At 54.7% G+C, this 24,414-nt stretch overlaps 3 protein-coding genes across 10 annotated transcripts in view; 2 read left to right on the top strand and 1 right to left on the bottom strand.

Annotated features, from left to right (window-relative positions):
* The window catches only part of SMG5 (SMG5 nonsense mediated mRNA decay factor), a 43,781-nt gene extending 28,182 nt beyond the window's left edge, over positions 1-15,599 (top strand). For all 3 annotated transcript variants that reach the window (XM_035279043.3, XM_035279042.2, XM_008984598.3), the window contains 10 exons: positions 1,341-1,516; positions 3,217-3,292; positions 3,997-4,172; positions 6,083-6,241; positions 11,355-11,414; positions 11,783-11,942; positions 12,368-12,458; positions 13,369-13,443; positions 13,835-13,973; positions 14,151-15,599. In XM_035279043.3, coding sequence (XP_035134934.1) covers positions 1,341-1,516; positions 3,217-3,292; positions 3,997-4,172; positions 6,083-6,241; positions 11,355-11,414; positions 11,783-11,942; positions 12,368-12,458; positions 13,369-13,443; positions 13,835-13,973; positions 14,151-14,234 — 1,196 coding nt within the window. In that variant the 3' untranslated portion in view covers positions 14,235-15,599. The remainder of the gene's footprint in view (positions 1-1,340; positions 1,517-3,216; positions 3,293-3,996; positions 4,173-6,082; positions 6,242-11,354; positions 11,415-11,782; positions 11,943-12,367; positions 12,459-13,368; positions 13,444-13,834; positions 13,974-14,150) is intronic.
* Positions 15,600-16,462: 863 nt separating this feature from the next.
* PAQR6 (progestin and adipoQ receptor family member 6) lies at positions 16,463-21,100 on the top strand. Of its 5 annotated transcripts, none has more exons than XM_078355979.1 (8): positions 16,463-16,561; positions 17,711-17,786; positions 18,217-18,344; positions 18,480-18,685; positions 18,826-18,952; positions 19,304-19,400; positions 19,630-19,780; positions 20,132-21,100. In XM_078355979.1, the coding sequence occupies exons 2-8, from the start codon at positions 17,736-17,738 to the stop codon at positions 20,404-20,406; spliced, it is 1,035 nt and encodes a 344-aa protein (XP_078212105.1). In that variant the 5' UTR covers positions 16,463-16,561; positions 17,711-17,735; the 3' UTR covers positions 20,407-21,100. The 5 variants fall into 5 exon arrangements, with proteins under 5 accessions (XP_078212105.1, XP_078212104.1, XP_078212106.1 ...); XM_078355978.1 differs by having other exon boundaries at positions 19,516-19,780; XM_078355980.1 differs by having other exon boundaries at positions 16,463-16,611.
* Positions 21,101-21,192: 92 nt separating this feature from the next.
* On the bottom strand, positions 21,193-22,597 carry BGLAP (bone gamma-carboxyglutamate protein). 2 transcript variants are annotated; one of them, XM_035279048.3, is made up of 5 exons: positions 22,539-22,597; positions 22,136-22,282; positions 21,880-21,918; positions 21,649-21,718; positions 21,193-21,475 (listed from the first exon to the last, which is right to left on the bottom strand). In XM_035279048.3, exons 2-5 carry the CDS (start codon positions 22,197-22,199, stop codon positions 21,346-21,348), a joined length of 303 nt encoding a protein of 100 aa, XP_035134939.2. In that variant the 5' UTR covers positions 22,200-22,282; positions 22,539-22,597; the 3' UTR covers positions 21,193-21,345. The 2 variants fall into 2 exon arrangements, with proteins under 2 accessions (XP_035134939.2, XP_054103428.2); XM_054247453.2 differs by having other exon boundaries at positions 22,136-22,597.
* Between the last annotated feature and the right edge of the window lie 1,817 nt (positions 22,598-24,414).

Raw genomic sequence — 24,414 nt, 5'->3', positions numbered from 1 at the left:
GGTATATTAGAGTGAGACTTCTCCCATGAGGATCTTCCTGCAAAGAGTACCCATTTAGTAGCAGCAGCCATTTGTTAAGGCTACTCTGTGCATTGTCCTAGGGTATTGTCTTATCTAACCTTCTAACAGTCTTGTGGTACAGGAGTTATCATCCCTACTCTACATGTTGTTCACCTCCAAAAAAAATTTTTTTTTGGAGACAGGTTCTCACTCTGTCACCCAGTGCAGTGGGTATGCAGTGGTGGCACAATCTCAGCTCACCACAACCTCTGCCTTCCAGGCTCAAGTGATTCTCCTGCTAAGCCTTCTGAGTAGCTGGGATTACAGTGCGTGCCACCATGCCTGGCTATTTTTTGTATTTTTAGTAGAGTTGGGGTTTCACCATGTTGGCCAGGCTGGTCTTGAACTCTCGACCTCAAACAATCACCCCGCCTCAGCCTCCCAAAGTGCTGGGGTTACAGGTGTGAGCCACCATGCCCAGCCACCTCGAAAGTTTTATATATGGTGTTCTGTCTGTCTGGCATGTGCTTTTCCTCCCTTGCCCCCAGCCTGTCACTTAGCCAATTCTTACTTGCCCCCCTAGATTTTAGCTTAAAAGTCATTTGCTCTGGGACTCCTTTAAGGCTATGTTAGATTTGCTTCCTGTGGCCACCTGTACCTCTGCAGCCTCCAGCCCTTTCCCACTCTGGTGAGGTTGCCTGTTGACTTGCCTGCCTTCCCAATTAGACTCTGAACTGCTTGAGGGCAGGACAGAATATGTCTTACTTACTGCTGTATCCCAGCACCTAACACAGTGCCTGCCACGTGGGTGGGACTTAGAACTATCAAATGACTGAGTGAATGACAGAAATGAGAAAGCTGATGCTCAGAGGTGTGAAGCAAGCAGCCCAGTGTTCTCACTTGCAAAGTAGAAGAGCTAGGAGTTGAAAGTAACTCTTTTAAAACTGTACTCCTTGCTTTTCTCCCTCCCTTAGCTTCCCTCTAATTGTCTGTCCTGCCTTCCAGCACAGAGTAGGCACTTCATAAATACTGGTTGAATGAATAGCTATAGATCAGTGTTACAAATTGAATCTGTAAGAATTATATTTAAATTTAAAAGGTGCCGTATTTAAAAAGCAACCTTAGTAAAATGAATTTGAGGAGATTAGAAAATAACAGTTAGTGGGTCAGGAAAAATTAAACAAGGGCCTGTTAGTGATTCCCCAGCTTTTTCATATCAGAATTCTTCAGAAGGGCCCAGGCTGGGTGGAAGCATGCTCCCTACACAGAGCTGAGGACCGTTGCCAGTGCCTGTTAGTTGTTTATCCCAGTTCTTTCTCTTTCATTCACCCACCCCTCAGCCTCTGAAGAGGGCTCTGAGTCAGAGGGGAGTGAGTCCAGTGGACGCTCCTGTCGGAATGAGCGCAGCATTCAGGAGAAGCTTCAGGTCCTGATGGCCGAAGGCCTGCTTCCTGCTGTGAAAGTCTTCCTGGACTGGCTTCGGACCAACCCCGACCTCATCATTGTGTGTGCACAGGTGTGTTGGTTCACCCCATTGCCCCTGTCAGGTCCCAGGGTCTTGGAGGAGAGGATGAGCAAGGATGGGGCCTGAGAATCCCCCCAGATGGCCAAGACAAGAATTACTCCAGGCAGCCAAGCACCTATCTGTGCTGGGCCCTGTTGCTTCTGACAGGGAAGGATTAGGCATGATATTGGCCCTCACAAAGCCTGTGGCCAGGGAACAATGAGCAAGCTGCTTATTTTGCTTTATATTCCCAATGCTGGGCATAATGCCTGCCATTATGAATAAGGCCAGTAGAAGTATGTGTTCAAGGACCAAACTTGATAAATACCAAAGAATCCAGAGAAAGGAGACAGCATCGAGTAGAGGATAGTGACAGAAGAGATAGGAACTTCTGACAGGAGTTGTGAAGATGTACTAGGCAGGGGAAACAGCCTAAGGAGAGTCACATAGCAGGACTGAGCTGTCAGACTGGCTGCCATGGAGGCTGGGTGGGGCCATGGTAGCTTTCCCTTCCTTCTCAGATTCATTGTCAGTCTTCAGCCTCTAATTCCCAGAGGCATTTATTCAGTGTTTTCTTCTAGGGGCACACCTGCCCTGCTGTGGAAGACCCTCTTCCCTTTGGTTTGCCCCATTCCCTAGATGAGAGAGTTTGGGTCAGGGCCAGGTGCACCCTTGGGTGTGTGCTTATGTCTGATGACAGTTACTCAGTCATTAGTCATTGAGGGAGGTGTGGTGAAGACGGAGATGTTGGGTCACATTCCTGGAGAGGTGTTCCAGTATGGGCACATGGGAGGGCTGGAAGGAAAAGTTACTAGAGAAGCCACATCCTTTAACACCCTGAATTTCCCCACTACCAAGATCCAGAAAGTCCTTGTGGTTTAACTGCTTTCTCTTTTCGTAAAGCATTCAGCTGGTGAAAAAGCTCAGCCAGGCTGTTCTCGAACTCCTGACCTCAAGCGATCTGCCTGCCTCAGCCTCTCAAAGTGTTGGGATTACAGGCATGAGCCACTGAGTCTGGTCCAAATGTGGCTTTTTTTGTTTTTGTTTTGTTTTGTTTTGTAACAAGTTCTCACTTTGTTGCCCAGGCTGGAGTGCAGTGGTACATCTCAGCTCCGCTACAGCCTTAACCTCCCAGGCTCAAGCAATCCTCCCAACTCTATCTCCCCAGTAGCTAGCTGGGACTACAAATGCGTGCCACCACACCCAGCTAATTTTTTCCTTTTTTTGAGAAGGAGTTTCGCTCTTGTTGCCCAGGCTGGAGTGCAATAGTGTGGTCTCAGCTCACCGCAACCTCCACCTCCCGGGTTCAAGTGATTCTCTTGCCTCCGCCTCCTGAGTAGCTGGGACTACAGGTACCCACCACCATGCCTGGCTAATTTTTTTTTTATTATTTTTAGTAGAGATGGGGTTTCTCCCTGTTGGTCAGGCTGGTCTCAAACTCCCGACCTCAGGTGATCCACCTGCCTCAGCCTCCCAAAGTGCTAGGATTACAGGCATTAGCCATTGTGCCTAGCCTGCCTGGCTGATTTTTGTATTTTTTGTAGAGACAATGTTTTGCCTTGTTACCCAGGCTTCTTTTGTTAATTTTTAAATCAAACCCCCATAGAGCTCTGAACATAGGCCATATCCCCTAGTGGGGTGCTTTTCTTGCTTACTGCTGTTCTCTCCCACTGTCTCTGGCTAAAGACTTCCTCTTCCTTCTCTCTCCCCAGAGCTCTCAAAGTCTGTGGAACCGCCTGTCTGTGTTGCTGAATCTGTTGCCAGCTGCTGGCGAACTCCAGGAGTCTGGTGAGGGGGGTCCCTGACACTACCCTCCTTTCTTTCCTCCCGAATTGGCCTCACTAAGCCCGTCCCCCCTCCTCGTAACCCAGCCCTTGGGGTAAGGAGGTTAATGGGATTCACTCCCAGCCTCCCTAGCACACAGCATTCATTGTGTGGTCTAGAGCTCTCGGGTTTCCCACCCCAACACTGCTGTACTGTGCGCAGGTGGCCTGGTCAGCAAAGAGTCTTTCCCTGGGGAAGACGAGCAGAGTGAGAGGGGCCCGGGAGCCAGGCCTCGCTGCCGCTGTTGCACTGATGCCTGCGGTCATTGAGAATTGACTTTGACCTGCCAAGTTTGTTTGTCTGGCTCATTCTCTCCCACCACCTTCCAGATGGAAAACTCCACCTGTTCCTATTTCTTGAGACTTGCCAAGGGCTATTCAATCATCCTGAGCCCTTCCTCTCATTTCTATCCCAATGTAATTGTCCCTTCTATTAGGGAGTCTTCCCGACCTGAGCCATCCTTGTTATTCCTGAGCCTCTCTGCTCTGCTTGATTGGCTCTTATGTGTCCATCTCTTTCCATCACTCCCTCCATGTCTCCCCACTGTCCTAGGGTATGTCCTGTCTCATTGTCTCATCCACCTGATAATTCCCAAAGGGAAGGGCTATGTCTCTCTGACTGGGAGTTCCCACAGGATGGATGGTCTGATATGTCCTCCTTCTGCCCAGGCCTGGCCTTGTGTCCTGAGGTTCAGGATCTTCTTGAAGGTTGTGAGCTGCCTGACCTCCCCTCTAGCCTTCTGCTCCCGGAGGACATGGCCCTTCGTAACCTGCCTCCCCTCCGAGCTGCCCACAGACGCTTTAACTTTGACACAGATCGGCCCCTCCTCAGCGCTTTAGAAGAGGTGAGGATATAATTTCTTAATGCCACAGCAGTTTGTTAGTCACACACAGCAACAAACGGGCTTAGGGCTGGGGAGGAAGGGGGCAAGACACCCTCTTCCCCCTAGACAGGGACAGTGTCCTTGGGGTTACAGGCCGTGCACCCATCATTCAGTGAGCCATTTTAGCTTTTTTCCTACCTTGGCAGGATGTCCTTCTAAAGGTCTGCTATTGGTGCCACCGGTAGGTTCTACAGAACAACTACCCCCCTTCTTTTCTCTGTCTTCTGTAAAGGGCAGAACAGATAGTTATTGGGGCTTTGAAATCTTTATCAGCCCTTTTTTAACTCTGGGCCCAGCCTGCTCTGAGCTGAACATAAAGCAATCATAGAAAGTTAAAGCTGGAAGGGAATGTGCTGCCTGCTTAGTCCAGCAACTCTCACCCTTGAATCTCCATCACCACATGGGCCATTTGGGGGCAGCAGAGGAAAGCCAAGCAGACAGGCCACCCAGTCCTGACACGCAAAACCCAACTGGCTGCTCCCTCTCCTGCCGGAGCCGCTTGGCTCTGGTTTTTTTTTTTTTTTTTTTTTTTGAGACGGAGTTTTTGCTCTTTTGCCCAGACTAAGTGCAGTGGCACAATAGCTCACTACAACCTCCGCCTTCTAGTTTCAAGCCATTCTCCTGCCTCAGCCTCCCGAGTAGCTGGGATTATAGGCACTTGCCACCACACCTAGCTAATTTTTGTATTTTTAGTAGAGACGGGGTTTTACCATGTTAGCCAGGATGGTCTCGAAGTAGTGACCTTGTCATCTGCCTGCCTTGGCCTCCCAAAGTGCTGGGATTATAAGCCTGCGCCACCATGCCTGGCTGGCTTTATATTTTAGAGTTCTAGATAAGATTTTTAATTGAGAGAGAAGAAGGGTTTTACTGACCACAAAAGTAAGTTGGGGCCAGGTGTAGTGGCTCACGTCTGTAATCCCAGCACTTTGAGGGGGCCAAGGCAAGTGGATTGCTTGAGCTCAGGAGTTTAAGAACAGCCTGTGTAGGCTGGGCACAGTGGATGTAATGCCTGTAATCCCAGCACCTTGGGAGGCTGAGATGGGCGGATCATGAGGTCAGGAGTTTGAGACCAACATAGGGAAACCCCGTGTCTACTAAAAATACTAAAATTAGCTGTCATGATGTTGAGTGCCTGTAATCCCGGCTACCCAGGAGGCTGAGGCAGGAGAATTGCTTGAAACTGGCAGGTGGACCTTGCAGTGAGCCGAGATCACGCCACTACACTCCAGCCTGGGCTAACAAGCAAAACTCAATCTCAAAAAATAAAGAATGGCCTGGGCAATATGGCAGGACCCCATTTCTATCAAAAAAAATACAAAAATTAGCTGGGCATGGTGGTGTGTGCCTGTAGTCCCAGCTACTTGGGGGCTGAGGCGGGAGGATGGCTTGAGGCCAGGAGGTAGAGGGTGCAGTGAGCTATAATCACACCACTGCCCTCCAGCCTGAGTGACAAAGCAAGATTATGTCTCAAAAAACAAAAAATTAATATTAAGTTGGAAAATGTGATCTAGTTTGGTCCCATGGAGCATATGAGAAGCATTAGGAGAGAGATGGATTAGAACCCAGGTCTCCTCACTTCCAGCCTAGTGCCCTTTTTTCTTGCTTCCTAGCTCAAGTCCTGGTTCTCTGGTCCTCCTAGGAGTTTCCTTGCTGTACCTACTCATTTTGTGGCAGTTAAAGGCTCTAGGCCTTAGTGTTTCTTCTTCCCACCCCATAGACCACAAGTCTTTCCCTGGAGCCCTTGTTGCCGAGGTGGCTGGGCCAGCAGGGAGGTGGGAGGGAGAGATGGAGGGAGGGAGGGAGGGGATCCTGGAGGGCAGGATGGGGCTAGAGGGCCTGCTCAGTGGCGCTGGGCTCCTCTCTTCCCACAGTCAGTGGTGCGCGTCTGCTGCATCCGCAGCTTTGGTCACTTCATCGCCCGCCTGCAAGGCAGCATTCTGCAGTTCAACGCAGAGGTTGGCATCTTCGTCAGTATTGCCCAGTCTGAGCAGGAGAGCCTGCTGCAGCAGGCCCAGGCGCAGTTCCGAATGGTGAGTCAGGCCTTCCCATCCCTGTCAGCTCTGCTCCCATTTAGCTCACTGAGAAACCAAGGCAAGATGCTCAGACCCTCTGGTGGTCTCCACCTGAAGGGCATAGTAAGATGCCTAGGGAGAGCGAAGGGGAGGCTGGGAGGGACTAAGGGATGGGACTGATAGGGACTGAGAGAGGCTTTGAGCAGAGGCTGCCTGGCTCAGGACCTGTACCCAGACTGACCTGGGGTTGAGGCCACCTCTGTCACCTCTTAGTCTATGAATTGAGCAAGTCACTTAACCTCGCCAAGCCAGTTTACTTGTCAGTTAATGTGGGAATAAATAGAATCAACTTTATGTAGATTTTTAAAGATGGAATGATAGTGGATAGGAGGTGCCTTGCACATTGTCTTATGGAGCATGTGTATGCTTAGTAAATGTTCCCTCTCTTCCCGTTCATGAAGAGGGAAAAAGACTGAGGAATAGAAGGCAGTGGAGTGCTCCTGATATAAGGGGCCGTGAAGGAAGCTTCCCATTCCAGATATGGTCCCATCCCACCGGGGTCCCAAAGGATAGAAAGTGGCCTATGTTACCTCTTTTCCATCCAGTAATTCATTCCACAAATATTTATTGAGAGTCTGCTTTGTGCCAGACATGTCAGTATTCTCAGCACTGGGGTTACAGCAGTGAACAAGACAGTCCCTTCTCTTGGGGGGGCTAATACTTTGTGAGCAGCAATCTGGGTTTCACAGTGGGATCTGCACAGCCCTGGGCATGTTTCCCGACACACCACCTCCTGCGAAGTGGCACCAGTACATTTGGGTTGTTAGTGTCTGGCATAGGAAGTGTAGCTCATGTGTCTCAGCAAGCCCTCAGGGTTTCTTCTTCATCTTAAGCCAATCCCCTCCCCCACATTCTTCTTTCCACCCGCCCCAGGGCCAGCAACTTCCCCACCCTTTCTGAGTCCCATTTCTTATGGGCATTCTGCTTGGCTGGGAAGGGGCAAAAGCTCCCCAGAAACTCCCTTCCTTGCTATTTTAAAAACAAACACACTTTGTTAAAAACAAACCTTTTGGTGTTAAGGCTTTTATTGCTAGTCCATAGGGGAAGATGTGGGAAGGTTCCAAAAATAATTATGAGGAAGTTGGACAGTTTCAAAAAATGTTAGAATTTTTTCAGGCATTTCCTCTGGCCTAAAGCTCCTGAAGACTCCTCCTAGGGGGCCAGGGAGTACCTGCAAGCCTCCCCCATGTGGTGCTAGACTCCAGAAGCCAAGCCTGACACTGGCCACGTTGCTAGCTGGGGCTGCCTCCTGCTCTGCTTGAGTCACAGGCTTCCACCCCCCGAGGGGCTTATCCTCAGCCAGAGGAGTGTTGTCCTTGTCATGTTTATCAAGAGCTTTCTCTATGCACAGCCTGGTTTACATGGGACATCTCATCTAAACTTTGCAGCAGCCCAGTGAGGTTGGTGCTTGCATCCTCCATTTTATAGATAAGAAAATGTAGGCTGGGTGCAGTGGCTCACACCTGTAATCCCAGCACTTTGGGAGGCTGAGGCAGGCAAATCACTTGAGGTCTGAAGTTTGAGACCAGCCTGACCAACATGGTGAAACCCCATCTCTACTAAAAATACAAAACTTAGTCGGATATGGTGGCGGGTGCCTATAGTCTCAGCTACTCAGGGTGAGGCAGGAGAATCGCTTGAACCTGGGAGGTGGAGGTTGCAGTGAGCCAAGATCGTGCTGCCGCACTCCAGTCTGGGCAACAGAGCAAGACTGTCTTAAAGAAAAAAGAAAATATAGAAAGACAAAGAAATAGTCCTAAGATCACAAAGTATAGTCAGTAGTAGAGCCAGGGCTCTGGAGTTGGACAAACTGTGGAGTTCTTATCCTGGCTCTTTCCTGCTGCTTTAGAGACTTAGCTTTTCTCTAGGCCAAGTGGGCACTAGGAGTCGCTGGGGCTGCAAGATCTGCTGATGGGACCTCTGAAGGTAGGCTTTCCCTCTGAGGAACATGAAGGCCCACATCTGTTTTTTTTGTTGTTGGTTTTATTTTGTTTTTTTTGAGAGGGAGTCTCACTGTCATAGAGGCTGGAGTGCAATGGCGTGATCTCGGCTCACTGCAACCTCCGCCTCCCAGGTTCAAGGGACTCTCTTGCCTCAGCCTCCTCAGTAGCTGGGATTACAGGCACGTGCCACTGCACCCAGCTAATTTTTTTGTATTTTTAGTAGAGACAGGGTTTCAACACCTTGGCCAAGCTGGTCTCGAACTCCTGACCTCGTGATCCACCTGCCTCAGCCTCCCAAAGGGATTATAGGCGTGAGCCACTGCACCCGGCTCAGCCCGCGTGTTTGAAATGCTAGGTTGGTGATGTCAGAGCCTCAGATTAGCACAGCTCCTTCTTCTTGGGTCTAGGTGGATCCCACTTACCTGTACTAGTTTTGTTGGGGGGATTTTACACAAGTACCCCCATCCCCCTCTCTTGAATATGGGGTTTCACAATTACCATTTTAGTCTAAAAGCAACCCGTGGACTTGATTTCTTCTGTAGGAAGAGGAGAAGTTTGTCTATGGTGCCTCCCTTTCTTACCAGTTTGCCCACAGGGCTGTCCCAGGAAGTTGAGCTGCAGTCAGTCAGCCAAGATCTGGCCACTGCCCTCCAGCCTGGGTGACAGTGAGACCCTGCCTCAAGGAAAATGGCTCTTACCTAGGCTCTGGTCTTCTGCTTCCATTCTTTCATTTGACCACATTGTTTCTCAAAGGGGACACTATTGGCACTTTGGGCAGAACAATTATTTGTTGTGCCGCACTCTGCAGAGGTTGGGAGTGGACCTTGCAACTGTAGACTGTATTCATATTTCCCTAGTGTTCCCACCAGTGCCTGTTTTCTGTAATCCAGTCCAGGACCCACAGTATGTTAGATTTTCATGTCCTTAGTCTCCTGCAATCTCTGATTGTTCTCAGTGTTTCCTTTTCTTTCCTGATGTGACACTTTTGAAGAGTACTGGTCAGTTATTTCATAGTGTCCCTCAGTTTGGGTTTGTGTGATGTCTCATGATGAGAATGAGAATTTTTTTTTTTTTTGAGACAGGGTCTTGCTCTGTCAACCCAGGCTGAAGTGCAGTGGGACAACCATAGCTCACTGCAGCCTTGAACTCCTGGGCTCAGGCAATCCTCCTGCCTCAGCCTCCTGAGTAGCAAGGACTACAGGCTTGCACCACCAAGTTTGGCCATATATATATATATGTGTGTGTGTGTGTGTGTGTGTGTGTGTGTGTGTGTGTGTATTTTGTAGAAAAGAAATGGGATCTTGCTATGTTGCTGAAACTGGTCCCAAACTCCAGAGCTTGCTCCAACCTCCACCTTCTGGGTTCAAGCAATTCTCGTGCCTCAGCCTCCCAAGCTGGGACTATAGGCATGAACCACCATACCCGGCTAATTTTTGTATTTTTAGTAGAGACAGGGTTTCACCATGTTGGCCAGGCTGGTCTCGAACGCCTGATCTAGGGTGATCCTCCCACCTCAGCCTCCCAAAGTACTGGGATTACAGGTATGAGCCACTATGCCTGGCTCCAAGATGAATATTTTATTTTTTGAGATAGAGTCTTACTCTATTGCCCAGGCTATAGTACAGTGGCTCAGTCTTGGCTCTCTGCAACCTCTGCCTTCTGGGTTTAAGCAATTCTCCTGCCTCAGCCTCCTGAGTAGCTGGGATTACAGGTGCCTGCTACCACGTCTGGCTACTTTTTGTATTTTTAGTAGAGATGTGGTTTTGCCATGTTGGCCAGGCTGGTTTCCAACTCCTGACCTTAGGTGATCTGCCCGCCTCGGCCTCCCAGAGTGCTGGGATTACGGCTGTGAACCACCATGCCTGGCCAAGATGAATATTTTAAAGTACCACTTTGATGATGCCACTTTGCTTATCAAAGAGTCTTCAGTGGGCTAGGTGCCATGGCTTATGCTGGTAATCCCAACACTTTGAGAGGCCACGGTGGGCAGATTGCTTGAGCCCCAGAAGTTTGAGACCAGCCTGGGCAACATGGTGAAACACCATCTCTACAAAAAATACAAAAATTAGCCAGGCATGGTGGCATGTGCCTGTAGTCCCAGCTAGTTGAGGGGCTGAGGCAGGAGGATCACTTGAGCCTGGGAGACAGAGGTTGCAATGAGCGGGAATCGTGTCACTGCACTCCAGCTTGGGTGACAGATTGAGACCCTGTCTCAAAAGAAAAGCAGGAAAAAGAGTCTTCATTGGCTCCCCATAGCTTACAGGATAAAGTCCCCATCCATAAGCTCATCTTTTGGACCACATTAAGGAATTTGGGCTTTACCCAGAATACAGAGGAAAGGCATCGGCAGACTTTTAGGCAGGGCTGTAATGGGCATCATATGGTTTTTAAAAGATTGCCTTGGTTGTAGGTGGAGGAAAGGGATTGAATTAGAGGCAGAGACCAGTAGTGAAGGAGAGGTGTTGACTTAGACTAGGGCTTCACAATGAAGGTGGAAGGATTTGCATACTGTTTAGGGGCACAATTGACAGGACAGGGAAGCTAATACCTTCTGGGGCTGAGAGAGGGAAGATTCAGAGCCAACCCTGAGCTTTCTGACTTGGGCAGACTGTAGTTTATTTACCAGGCTAGGGAACTAGAGGAAGAGAAGCAGGTTCTGAGGAGCAGATTGGGCTGCTGAGTAGGCAGTTGGATGTGTGGATCTGGAGCTCAGGATGGTCAGGCCTGGCCTGAATCTGCAGATTTGGAAGAGTTGGCAAGCAGGTGGGGGTAGAAGGTGAGGCAGTGCATAGGGAGGATCTCCTGGGAGGGAAGACCAGACTGAGAAGAGCGGAAATTAAACCCTGAGGCACAGCTAGGGGAAGTCCTGCTTGGCACATGGCTGTCTGCTCCCCTCCCCTGCAGGGCCTGGAACGTCATGACCTGCATTGGGTTGGTCATGGAGGTTCAGAGTGCGGTGGAAGAATATTTTTTCTTCCATGCCTCTCCTCCCCTCATTTAGCAGCAGTGCTAGAGTGACTTTACATGGGGCCACACTGTTTGAGACCCCAGGAAATCCTCTTGGTCTTCCTGATCACCAGAGAAGGGCATTTATACCCTAACTCCTTATAACTAACTTTTTCCCTCAGGCACAGGAGGAAGCTCGTCGCAACAGGCTCATGAGAGACATGGCTCAGCTACGACTTCAGGTGGGAAATCAAGGCCCAAGTGCTTCTTCTGCACTTGGTAGAGCTTCTGCTTAAACCCCACGGGCAGGTCTTCCCCCTTCCGCTCTAGCCCCCTGCTCTGTTGCCTCTGTGTCCCTCCGCCTCTCCCAGTTCACCGTCCCTACTACTGACTCTTCACTCAGCCCCCTTTCTGCTTTCACTTCTGTCTCTCCCTTTCTCTTTAACTCTTATTTCTGTCTGTTTTTTCCCCAAAGCCATTGCTAGAAAGGTCCCCTGATCCCCTTAGCAACAGGAGAAGCCCCATAAGAGCTACCTTGAGGACCACTGTTGCCCTACCCCAGGCTGAAGGGGTCCCCCGCAGCTGTACCCACCCTGCCCTCTCTCACCAGCTCGAGGTCTCTCAGCTGGAGGGCAGCTTGCAGCAGCCCAGGGCCCAGTCGGCTATGTCTCCCTACCTCGTCCCTGACACCCAGGCCCTCTGCCACCATCTCCCTGTCATCCGCCAACTGGCCACCAGTGGCCGCTTCATTGTCATCATACCAAGGACGGGTAAGTACATTGGACAGGTAAGGGGACAGATAGAGTGTGGGTAAAAGAGATTCTGGGCTTGGGATTAAGAGACCCTTATTTGGGGCTCAATTTATACAGTGACCTTGGTCAAGTCTTACCACCTTTGTGAACATGTCACTTCATGGTGAAATGGACATAACAGTCCCTATTCTGCCTCACAAGATATTTGGGAGAAACAGAAAATGGAAGTGAATACAATGTGAAAGTACTTGGTAAATTCCAAATATATTGCTGGCAGAAGGTCACCATCTTCAGAAAACTTTTTGAGCCCTCTAGGGAGCCAGGGTCCTTTCTCTGCCTGCAGGGTGTACTGAGGTGAGCTCAGATAGTTCCTCCAGAGCCTCTTGTCACAGCAGTCTGAGCTTATCTGTTTTGTCCTTCCCTACCCTCACCTTGCTCACCAGTGATTGATGGCCTGGATTTGCTGAAGAAGGAAAACCCAGGGGCCCGGGATGGGATTCGGTACCTGGAGGCAGAGTTTAAAAAAGGAAACAGGTGAGTGCAAGCCTGGCCGGACCTATGCTGAGCCCTGGGTCCATCTTTTGGACAACACATGCTTATAAGCCCCTTGCTCCCTATGGGTAAGACACACACACACACCTGTCTCTACTCACAGTTTGCTCACTGCCTGGGAAGTGATACCAGAGATCATTAGAAGTCAAGGTCGTAGGTGCTGAAATGACAGGTGACCAAAGGAGCCAGGAGCACTGGGGGGAGCACTGAGCTGCTGTCCTTCCGCTGGGGCAAGCCTGTGATCAGCACCCACTGGGGAGAAGGGAGCAGACTTCCTTCCCCCAACATTAGACTGTGAACTCCTTTACAGGAGGAGTTTCTCCTGCTTTAGGGTGGGACAGGTGATCAGGTTTCTCAGAGCGTGAGGGCCTTCATCTGGGCTGCCCACCTCTCCACTGAGCTGAGGCAGTGGTGAGACTGAAGCCAGCCAGGGATGAACAGATGGCAGCATGTGCAGGTGCTCAGCCCGGTGCAGGCCTGCCCTTCTGGTCTTCGGGTCCAGAGGAGGACTAGGCAAGAGGGTGTAGGGAATAAGGAGAAAGCTTCCCTCTCCCTGCTAGCTGGCCCACCCCCTCCTCTGCATCTGCTCTGCCTGGCCAGGAAGCTGTACAAGGCCTGATTGTTTGGACCTTGTCTCCAGAAGCCCTGACTTGAAAAGCATCTGCTAATTCTCCCCTCTCAGCTCTTCCCCTGGGAGGAACCAAAGAATTGTTATCAGGAGGAAAAGCAGCCAGGAAGCCACTTGGAAACTGTTTTTAACAGAGCTGTGTGGGGGGAGACGAGTTTCCTGCCCCGCCTGCAGAACTAGGCCCCCAGAGCCACAACGGCCTGCTTTGTGTAAGGCCCTGCCTGGCCTTTGCTCCTGACTTCCACTCGCACGTCTCCTTTGCAGGTACATTCGCTGCCAGAAAGAGGTGGGAAAGAGCTTTGAGCGGCATAAGCTGAAGAGGCAGGATGCAGATGCCTGGTAACATTTCAACTCACCCCTAGAACCTCAGTCAGGCCACCCGCCTTGCTCCTCCGCAAGCATTCCCAGGGAGAACAGGCAGGGCTGGAGAATTCTGAGGCTCCACACGTAGCCTGCCAGGGCCCTCCTGCAGGCCTCACCTTTCGAGAGTTCAAAGTTGCCCCAGCATCTGAGCTTTGTAGATGGGGCAGCCTCTTCGGGCCTTGCAATGCTCAGGCTGGTATTTTCCTTCAGTGTACCTTTGCCTGTTCCCCATAGTGTCTCCTTCAGGGCCAGCTTCCAGGGCCCACTGCTGCTTGCTGCCCTTCCAGACCCCAGCTGCCCCTGTCCCCTGGTGGGCTGTGCTAATGCTGGGTCATGACCCATCTTCCCCTCTGGTCCCCATCCCCAGGACTCTCTATAAGATCCTGGACAGCTGCAAACAGCTGACTGTGGCCCAGGGAACAGGTGAGGAGGACCCAAGTGGCATGGTGACCATCATCACAGGCCTTCCACTGGACAACCCCAGCGTGCTTTCAGGCCCCATGCAGGTGGGTCATGGGTGGGGTGGGGGGATGGCGTGGAATAGGGATGAGGTAGATTCTGTCCCCAGACCCTCCACATAGCTGCCTTTTTCTCTCCCATCACTCCCTCCCCAGCCCCCCAATGACTTGCTCCTCAGTTCAGGAGGTCAGGCCCTCTCCATCTTTCCTCTTCCCCTTCCACAGGCAGCCCTGCAGGCCGCTGCCCATGCCAGCGTTGACATCAAGAATGTTCTGGACTTCTACAAGCAGTGGAAGGAGATTGGTTGAGACTCACCCCCAGGCCCTGCAGTGGGGCTGACTCCAGATCTCTCCTGCCCTCCCTGGCAGCCAGGACTAGCACCTGCAGTCACCCCACCACACGCAGACTCATGCACGCACACAGGAGGGAGGCCTAGCTGCTCAGAGGCTGCAGGGAGGGCCCAGGAGCCAGCTGGGAGGGTGGGGTCCCTTTGTTGCCAAGACGTTAGGAAAGCGAGGAAAGTGCTTCGAGCAGGAGAGTCCTGTGGGCCCCTGGCCAGCCTTCTTGCCTCAGCCCCCTGCTGTCCCCAGGGGCAGGTGGCAGGCACGGGTACCTGCATTTCACTGGAGTGGGTTCTTGGATTTCTGAGGGGAAGGAACAGCAGAAGAGGGCCCTTCTTCCTCACCCAAGATACAGGGTGGTTGGGGCCAGAAGTTTGGACCCTCCAGGTCTTGTGGAAAGAGCTGGGTAATAGCTGGTATCTGAGTGGTTCTCTGCAGACCCTTCCCCTCCTTAAGGACCACCCATACTCCTTTCAGCCCCCTTTATGGGGGCTGGGCAGCTCTGTAGCCAGCCACGGGCTCTTACAGAAGCGAGACCTGGAGTGGCCAGCACCGAGGAGCAGGGTCAGGGTTCGTGTGCTCCTCCTGCCACAGGGGCCGCACATCCCATTGCCCCACTTCTGCTTTCTGTCTTCCTCTGCCTAGCTTCCAGGGCAGGGAGCAGGCTCCACCTAGGGCTGCAGGCAGTCTGGCCTGTGCCAGCATGGGCTCCTGTGCCTACCAATTCTACAGGCACTGTGCTTTGTTCTCTTGGCTGCTGTGCTAGGACAGAATGAGATGACAGAGAAGAAAGGGGGTGCAGTCCGAGGCCACCACCCCGCTTCCTATCTAAGGGAGGGCTGAAGACAAGGGGCTGGCATTCAGTGAGCAGCAGAAAGAAGAGGCCCCTTGAAACTGCTCAGTCAGGGGTCCCCTGTCCCCGCTTTTGCCCTCCCAGGACTAAAGACTTGGAGGGGCTGGGTGAGGGGCTGGCTTTGGGAGTGTCGAGGTGAATATGTGGGAGCAGAGATCATGAATAGCTCAGGGCAGTGAATGGCGCACCAAGAGCAGGGTCGTGTGTGGGAGGCTGTGGCCAGGATTGCCTCGGCTCCTCCCCCTCAGGCTGGGAGGATAGCACAGGCTGGGGGCTGGGGTTGGAGGGTCTCAGCTCTGCTGCCCCCACCCCAGTACTAGCCTGCCTTCCCAAGCTGTGGCTTGGAGGATAGCTGGCTTCCTGCCTCTTTCCTCTAAAACAGCAAGTCTGGGAAATCCTGGGGTGAGTGGGGTCACCCCAACCCCAGTTGCTGGCAGAGACTGAGACTAAAGCATCACTTAATAAACCCCCAAGCCCAATCCCTGTCTCCTGGTGCCTCTCTGTATGGAAGTTTTACTGGGAGATGGGACATTGAAGAGGGCATCCTGAAATGCACTTTGGAAAGACTTCTTTGAAGTGGACGGAACAGAACAAGAAGCAGACAATTTGAGTGAGAGCCCTGGAGATGGTTCTCTGTAGACCCTGTCCCTGAGGTGTGCCTTTGCAAGGGCCATAGGTGGAAATCTCTTGCCAGCAAATAGCGCAGCCTGCAGTTGGTTTGCTATCACCAGGAGAAGGAATGACACCTGATATCTTGATCCCCTGCCCCCCACTGTCTCTTCCTCAAGGGCCTGGGGAGGTGAGCCTTGAAACCAGCCTGAGTCAATGCCTGTCCTGCAAGGATTGGCACCTCAAATCGTATTCAGGTTGGAGGTGGGGAGGTGATAAGCTTGGCAAGTCCGCCATGAGAGAACCAACAGTTACCAAAGGCAGTTGGCTCTGAGCCTTACCCCGCACTAGATGCTAAGAGGCAGCAAAGCGTGGTGAGATGGCTTCTGAAATCTGGTCAGAATTCGGGGATTTGGGTTCCTCTGCCAGCCTAAGGCAAAGCTGTCCTCAGCTGCTGGGAGAACCAAGAAGAGGGGAACACCTCTCTGGGTGGACTCTACAGCACCACGGCCACGTCCTGGCTTGGTCCCCTAGCCTGTTCTAGCCAGCCTGAGCACAGGGAGTTTAGGTTGTGCTGGAGGAGCTAGCTGTGTGCAGGCGGCAGAGTGAGCTGCCTGCTAATGGGGCTGGGCCACCCTGTGCTGCTCCCTGGAGCCTGGACAAGGCTGGGATTGTTCCCTGGCTCCCCTTTGTCTCCCCACTCCCCGCCCAGGCCTGGCCCGCCTGCCTGGCCACTCTCCTTCATCAGCCTGGCTGGCAGCAGCCTTGGACTCCGCCCGTGGAGCCCTGGGCCTGCTGACCCATCAGCTTAGGAGCACCCACCAAGCTCTGGGTAAGGAAGCTCACCTGGGGCTCTGACACACCTCTCCTGGGGAAATAGAGGTAAAACACCTTGCTCCAGCAGTCCCTCCCCCATTTCCATAGCAACTGCACACACCCCACTCCGGAGCTCTCCAAACCCTACTGCTAAGGGAAGGCACCGGGAGGGAAGCTAGACCCCAGCGAATTTCTCACTCCCCCAGAGAGATGGGCAGCACTCTGGGTAGGGGAGACATCCCCCATCCCACTTGTGAGAGCAGACAAGGGATACCCTGGGAGGCCCTCATCCATCTTTGTTCTGCTGGGGTGTAGGGACTAGGGCCAAGTTTGCCTCCTGCCCAGTAGGGTCCCCAGCACCCTTCCCAGGGGCAGAGGCTGGGGGAGTGACTGCTGGTGTAAGCCCCAGAGTGCATGCGACACAAACACGGATGCGCAAAGCTGGTGGCAGGAAGAGGAGGGGCCAGGCTATAGAGTTGCTGCAAAGTTTTGGCCTGGGGGAGTGTCCTATTCCTCCTTCTGGGGCAGCTCCTCCTGCCCAGCTGGCCCAGCCCCTCCACTTGTGCCAAGGAATGTGCCAGGAGAGGCGGGTGGGGCAGCAGAGCCACGCCGCCCGGAGGCAGCGCACAGGTCTGGGGCTCAGGGATAGGGGGCTCAGAAGAGGCAGGGACCCCAAAACACTGCCGAGGCCCAAGTGTAGTCCCTGGCTTCTCCAGGGATTCTGAGTGCCAAGCTTAGAATCTCTGCTCAGCCCGGTGCTGTGGGCTGAAGTGCATTCTGGTGGGGTGGGGTGTAGTACTCGGGCTGTCTCTGTGCTGGCCTCAAATCAGGATTCTCCCCGAGATAAAAACTGGGGCCTGGGGGGCTGGATCACTATTTGAGGCAGCCTCCCAGCTGGGAGGACCCACCACTCCATGCTGGGCTGAGGCCTAGCCCCTCAGTGTGGGGACTGAATACCCCAAGGAGCACAGGGGCAGGGGATGGAGTTAAGAGGTGCGACGGCTGGGGAAGCTAGACCAGCCTCCCCGGGCTGAAGGAAGCATTTCCAGGAGGGGAGGGTGCCAAGTGCCTCCCACACACGCAGCCCATCCTGGGGCTGAACCCAGGTGAAAGGGCCTGTGGATGGGGGCAAATATCTGATCCCCTACCCCGACTCTGTCTCCAGGTCAACGTGGAGGTGCCAGGCCACCATGCTCAGTCTCAAGCTGCCCCAACTTCTTCGAGTCCACCAGGTCCCCAGGGTGAGGGGCTCCACCCACTGACCCACCAACCCCCACTCCTAGAGGACTGACTAGGGGCAGAGATGCTTCTCTTTTAGCTACTGGGGCAGCCCCTCCTGCAGGCAAACTCTTACCCTCCCATTCCAATGTGAGACTCTTCCTCTGTTCTCTGAGGAACAAGCTGTGGCCCTCCATCCTGAGTCCCCTCCCCCAGAGCGCCCTGTCGGTGTGCTGTACCCCCACCCCACCCCACCCCGCCCCAATCGGCCTCTTCGGTTTCCCATCTGATTTGTGGGCACTGGAACCTGTGGTAAGAGCGGATCAGATTTAGTTTGGCTTGGGGGCCAGGTTGATCTCCAGCCCATCTGCTTTGACCCTGCTTCCAGAGATCTCAAATGAAGGGAGAGGGTCCGGGCACAGTGACTCCTCTCCTTTCCCACCACTACCCCAGGTGTTCTGGGAAGATGGCATCATGTCTGGCTACCGCCGCCCCACCAGCTCGGCTTTGGACTGTGTCCTCAGCTCCTTCCAGATGACCAACGAGACGGTCAACATCTGGACTCACTTCCTGCCCACTTGGTGAGGGGAGGCTCTGCCCCAGTCCGCGACCTTCAGCTCAAAGGGGGTACCCAGGCGGGCAGGGACTGTCCAGACCCACGGGCTGCAGCGGCAGTCGCGGGGGTCCGCGGCGGCCTGAGCACGCGCCCGCCGCAGGTACTTCCTGTGGCGGCTCCTGGCGCTGGCGGGCGGCCCTGGCTTCCGCGCGGAGCCGTACCACTGGCCGCTGCTGGTCTTCCTGCTGCCCGCCTGCCTCTACCCCTTCGCGTCGTGCTGCGCGCACACCTTCAGCTCCATGTCGCCCCGCGCGCGCCACATCTGCTACTTCCTGGACTACGGTGCGCTCAGCCTCTACAGCCTGGGTAAGTCGGGCAGGCGCAGGAGCGCGGGGTCTGGGCATCCCGGGGCGGGGCGGGGCGGGGCGGCGCGGGGCGAGGGTTGGGACGCTGGAGGGAGGGGCGCGCCCCTCGGGCCTCAGCTGCACGCCCCCACCTCACCGCAGGCTGCGCCTTCCCCTACGCCGCCTACTCCATGCCGGCCTCCTGGTTGCACGGACCCCTGCACCAGTTCTTTGTACCCTCCGCCGCACTCAACTCCTTCCTGTGCACCGGCCTCTCCTGCTACTCCCGGTGGGTTCCCAGGCCCCTCCAGTGGGGACGGGGAAGGCGGAGGCACAGGAGAGGACATACCACACTGCTCTTGAACAGCATGGGTGACATCAGGACCCTGTACTGAGGACTTCCTGTCAGACCCTATATGCTCATACCCATGCTGTCTCCTTCAAATCTCAAGCCTCCATAAAAGGTGTCTTTATCCCCACAGACAGATGTGGTCCTTTACACCGCAAGTCGTGTGCCCTAAGGGTTTTCTTAGCCGCAGGCTGCGCTGATATTCCAACTTGGCCCAAGGAGCCCTTGCCTTTCTCTGACCCCTACTCTGAGCACAGGGATGGTGACCAGCCTTTTCCTCCCACCTCCCAGTTTCCTGGAGCTGGAAAGCCCTGGGCTCAGTAAGGTCCTCCGCACAGCAGCCTTCACCTATCCCTTCCTGTTCGACAACCTACCTCTCTTCTATCGGGTAAGGAGGCCTGGGGCCCCTGCCCAGACTCCTGCTTTCCTGTCCTGACCCTCAAGGTGCCCATTTCCAGCCCTGCCCCCTCAGTCCCTGCCTCAGCCCAGCCACCTCTCTTCAGGCCCAGCCACCCGCCCAGCTGTGCCCACCTGCGCTGCATCCTCACCAGACCCCGACACACACCCATATTTCTGCTCCGGAGCCCTCCCCACCAGCCTTGCTTTTCCTCTGCCAGCTTGGGCTGTGCTGGGGCAGGGGCCACAGCTGTGGGCAGGAGGCCCTGAGCACCAGCCATGGCTACCACCTCTTCTGCGCACTGCTTACTGGCTTCCTCTTCGCCTCCCACCTGCCCGAAAGGCTGGCACCAGGACGCTTTGACTACATTGGTAAGAGCAATGCCTGGCCCAGCCCAGGAAAGGGCAGGGGCTGATGGCTTCCCAGGGCACAGAATGAACTGGGTAAATGGGTATCACAACCCCAGCATGGAGGCAAATTACAGGAGAGGGACTTCCCTGTCTTCCCATAACAAGTGAGCATCACTGGAAGAGTCCTCAGGGTCCTCCACCTGCCACTTCTCAGGTAGCAAACTAATAGCTTGTGTGCTGGGGGCCGCACGCACAAATGCCCTTTCACTCCTGTCAGTCCCTCTGGGAATTTATAGGGGAGGAGCAGGCCCAGTGGACAGGGTGACCTGCCCTGGGAAAGGTGTGGCTCTGACCTGCCCATCATCTCCACAGGCCACAGCCACCAGCTATTCCACATCTGTGCAGTGCTGGGTACCCACTTCCAGCTGGAGGCAGTGCTGGCTGATATGGGATCTCGCAGAGCCTGGCTGGCCACACAGGAAGCCACCCTGGGCCTGGCGGGCACAGTGGCCACACTGGTCTTGGTGGTAGCCGGGAACGTACTCATCATTGCTGCATTCACAGTCACCCTGCTTCGGGCCCCTAGTACATGCCCTCTGTTGCAGGGTGGCCCACTGGAGGGGGGTACCCAGGCCAAACAACAGTGAGGCCCTGGAGGGGGCAGAGGCCAGGCCCCAGTTCTGGGGAGGAGCCCAGACCCAGGTCTCATCAGGTAGGGACGCATCTCAGCCTGGAACCAACAGTGGCTGAGGACAGAGGGCAGAGGACAGAGGGCAGAGGAGAGGAGGAATATCTGTGGGGACCGGCAGTGTGAGGGACCATGAGGGGCTCTTGATGGGACTGAGGGAAGTGCTGAGGGTCTGAGAGGGGAGGCGGGTTCGTGTCCAGGCTGAAGATGCCTCCCTACTCTGTGAGAGGTTGGGAGTGTTTGGGCCCTTTTGTCTGGCTCTGTTTCTGGTGCTCCTGGAAGTCTCTGCTCAGCACAGGGAAGAACTAACATGACTAACCTCCGGCTACCCTGAATGCTTCTTGCTAACCAGGCCAGGAGGGAACACACTTGGCCTCCATGCCTGCAAGCCAGGTAATGCCAGTTTGCCAGCAGCTATTTGCCTGTGGAGATGAGTCTGTCCTGGACACAACTGTGTACTCAAGGTGACCAGGCTTTTGGGGGTGGGCCTATCTGGGTGCATCATGGATGGTTCAGTGGACTGAGGTGTGGGGAGGAGGGTGCTAGGCTAGAGGGGGATCTCTAGTTAGACTTCCTAGGCATCCTAGGAAGCCACCGTCAATGACTTCTGGAACAAGGCAGGTACAAATTAAAAAATAAAACTTTGGAAAGCACTTTCTAGAACTGAAGAAGGTAAAACCTCCTCAGCCCCATCCTCCTGACACCTCCCTCCCACACTCCATAAACTGGACAGATTCACAGGCCCTCAGATTCCTCTTCTGGAGTTTATTTGGGAGCAGCTGGGATGATGGGGACCCCACATCCCCAGGGCCAGGGGGTCAGGGCAAGGGGGAGGGGAAGAAGGGGGCCTGGAGAGGAGCAGAGCTGGGGTCACCGGCCGGGCCAGCAGGGCGACACCCTAGACCGGGCCGTAGAAGCGCCGATAGGCCTCCTGGAAGCCGATGTGGTCAGCCAGCTCATCACAGTCCGGGTTGAGCTCACACACCTCCCTCCTGGGCTCCAGGGGATCCGGGTAAGGGGGTGGGACTCTGAGACACCCAACATGGTGGCATCAGCCCCCGTGCAAAATGCCCATCCCTCCTCTCACTATACATGGGGCTCCAGGGTCCCCACCAGGGCAGGCTGCCTGTACCCCCACCGCGGCCCAGAGGCCACCCGCTGCTATAGCTCCCCCATGGCCCAGCACCGCCTTTTCTCTCACCCCAGCCATTGATACAGGTAGCGCCTGGGTCTCTTCACCACCTCGCTGCCCTCCTGCTTGGACACAAAGGCTGTGGGGCAAAGGGGCAAGCATCAGGTGGCTCTGGGTTTGGGGGACAAGGTAGGGAGCAGGGTGGCCTTCCTGACAGCCTGACAGGAGTGGGGGAATGAGACTGAGGGACCAGGGTGAGAGGGGAGGGTTCAGGAGCCCCTGCCGGGCCCAACCTCATACCTGCACCTTTGCTGGACTCTGCATTGCTGGGCTTCGCACCTGCAAAGGAAGGGAGCATGGTCCTCTGAACCCCGCTTGCCCCTAGGGCCCTCGTCCTCCTTCCCCTGCATCTCAGGCAGCGTGTTCTTCCCTCCTCTCCCTCTGCAAGGGCACAGCTAGGACAAATGGCTTGAGCCTGCAACAGGGACTGCCAGCCCATGGGGTGAGAAGAGGTGGGCCACTGCAGTGCGGCCTGAGGGGAGGTGGGGACACTCACCTGCCTGGCCAGCGATGCAAAGTGCGGCCAGGGCCAGCACGGGGAGCAGTGTGAGGGCTCTCATGGCGGCTCGGCAGCTGCTGCTCAGGGCTCGGCTGGCCTGCCCCCGGCACCCTCCAGCACTGTTTATACCCTCTGGGCCATGCCCTGGAGATGAGGAGGGGCACGCCTGACCATGGTTCGGGTGGGTCTAGGGGGAATCTGCCAGGGCTATTTGGGGGTCATCCGCCCTAGCTCCGTAGGCCAAGCCCCAACGGATGTTGTGGTTGGGAGCTGTGGCTGCTGGGCCAGGAGCCCCTAGGAGTGATGGAGGGTGAGCCACAATCAGAGACCGCCCGGCTCTCAACACTGCCTCTGGCCGCTTCCCCAGGGGGCAGCCCCAGACCCCCCAACCCTGACTCACTCTTCCTCGGAGACCCCCAGCCTCAGGTTGAGCACTGGCTGAGCTCTAGGGAAGAGTCTAGAGAGGAAGAGGGGCTCAGAGACCTAAAATAGGTTCAAGCAGAGCTGGGCTCCAGCTGTCTGACAGCCCGTGATTTCTACTGTTGGTCCTGTGGGCAGGAGCCAAACCCAGGGAGGGAATGCCTCACAGTGCCCTCGTTCACCCCATGAGATGCCAAAGGCAGCCTGCTGTGGGCGCAGCTCGATGGCTCCAGACAGGAGAAAGGGTCAGGCAGCACAGAGACAAGAGCCAAAGCCAACGGAGGTAGGGCCGGGCAGGAGATGAGGTCAGCTGGTTCATCTCTGGGACAGACTGGGTGGCTGTGACTGTCAGGTACACAAAGGCACAGGGCAGGGAGGCAGGGCACTCACTGAGGTGGGGACCCCTTCCCCATGTCCTTAGCAGACAGGGTGGCAGGGCCGGTGAGGAGCACAGAGATAGAGTGTGCCTCCCACCTCCTGACCACCGCCCCCCACCCCGATTCTCCTTCTGCCCCTGCAGCCTCCACAGTGTTAACTACCCTGCAGGAGGGACCTGCAGCACTCCTGTAAGTGACAGGAAGGCATGTCCTCTACGGGACAGAACATTCCAGCGTGAAAACGCCTCCACTGCCTCAGGTCAGCCCAGAGAGGGAGGAGTGACCTAGCACCTTCCCCTTTCTTTTTTCTTTTTTTTGAGATGGAGTTTCGCTCTTGTTACCCAGGCTGGAGTGCACTGGTGCAATCTCGGCTCACCGCAACCTCCGCCTCCTGGGGTCAGGCAATTCTCCTGCCTCAGCCTCCCGAGTAGCTGGGACTACAGGCGCGCACCACCATGCCCAGCTAATTTTTTGTATTTTTAGTAGAGACGGGTTTCACCATGTTGACCAGGATGGTCTCGATCTTTTGACCTCGTGATCCACCCGCCTTGGCCTCCCAAAGTGCTGGGATTACAGGCGTGAGCCACCGTGCCCGGCTCTGACACCTTCCCCTTTGTAACCTGTGTCCTCACTCACCTGCCCACCAACCAGGGCGTGAGACCAGCTGCCCAACCTGACGAAAAAACAGAGCACCTGCTGGGGCAGCCGACAGGAGCAGGGCGTCTGGATGCGTGAATGCCACAGCTCCATGGTGACAAGGCGAGCAGAGGGAGACAGAGCCGAGTACTGTTTGTAGGAGGGAGGTGGGAAGCGGCAGCCACCTGTGTCCCCAGTGTGCCTCCAGCAGACCTCACCAAGACCCTCAGTAGGGAAAATTCTGCCCCCAGCCACAACCAACCCCTTTCCCCCCTGGTCGATCCAGAAAGCGCCCTGCCTTTGGCTACTCTGGGTGAAGAGTGAAGTGGAAGTAGCAAGAGAAACAACACGCCCAGCGATTTCTTTCTGAGACGGAGTCTCGCTCTGCCGCCCAGGCTGGAGTGCGGTGGCGTGATCTCAGCTCACTGCAACCTCCACCTCCCGAGTTCAAGCGATTCTCCTGCCTCAGCCTCCCGAGTAGCTAGGATTACAGATGCGTGCCACCACACCCAGCTAATTTCTGTATTTTTAATAGAGACAGAGCTTCACCCATGTTGGTGAGACTGGTCTCGAACTCCTGACCTCAGGTGATCCACCCGCCTTGGCCTCCCAAAGTGCTGGGATTTCAGGCATGAGCCACTGCACCCGGCCAATAGTGGTTCTTGGAAGATGACAATAGTGACAGCTCTTTGGCAGCTCATCTTGGCCAAAGGGAACCTGGGGGTCCTGGTTTTTGTACAAGGGGCTCTGCTGCTCTCTGCACATGATGGTCTAGTAAGCTCTTTGCCAACCTGCCCCAGCCTGGAGGTTCCCAGAGGACCACAGCTGAAGCCTGACTGGAGC

This window comes from Callithrix jacchus, chromosome 18, assembly GCF_049354715.1.
Source record: "Callithrix jacchus isolate 240 chromosome 18, calJac240_pri, whole genome shotgun sequence".
NCBI lineage: Eukaryota > Metazoa > Chordata > Mammalia > Primates > Cebidae > Callithrix > Callithrix jacchus.
The sequence above is the reverse complement of the archived record's forward strand: the minus strand, read 5'-3'. Positions and strand labels throughout refer to the sequence as shown.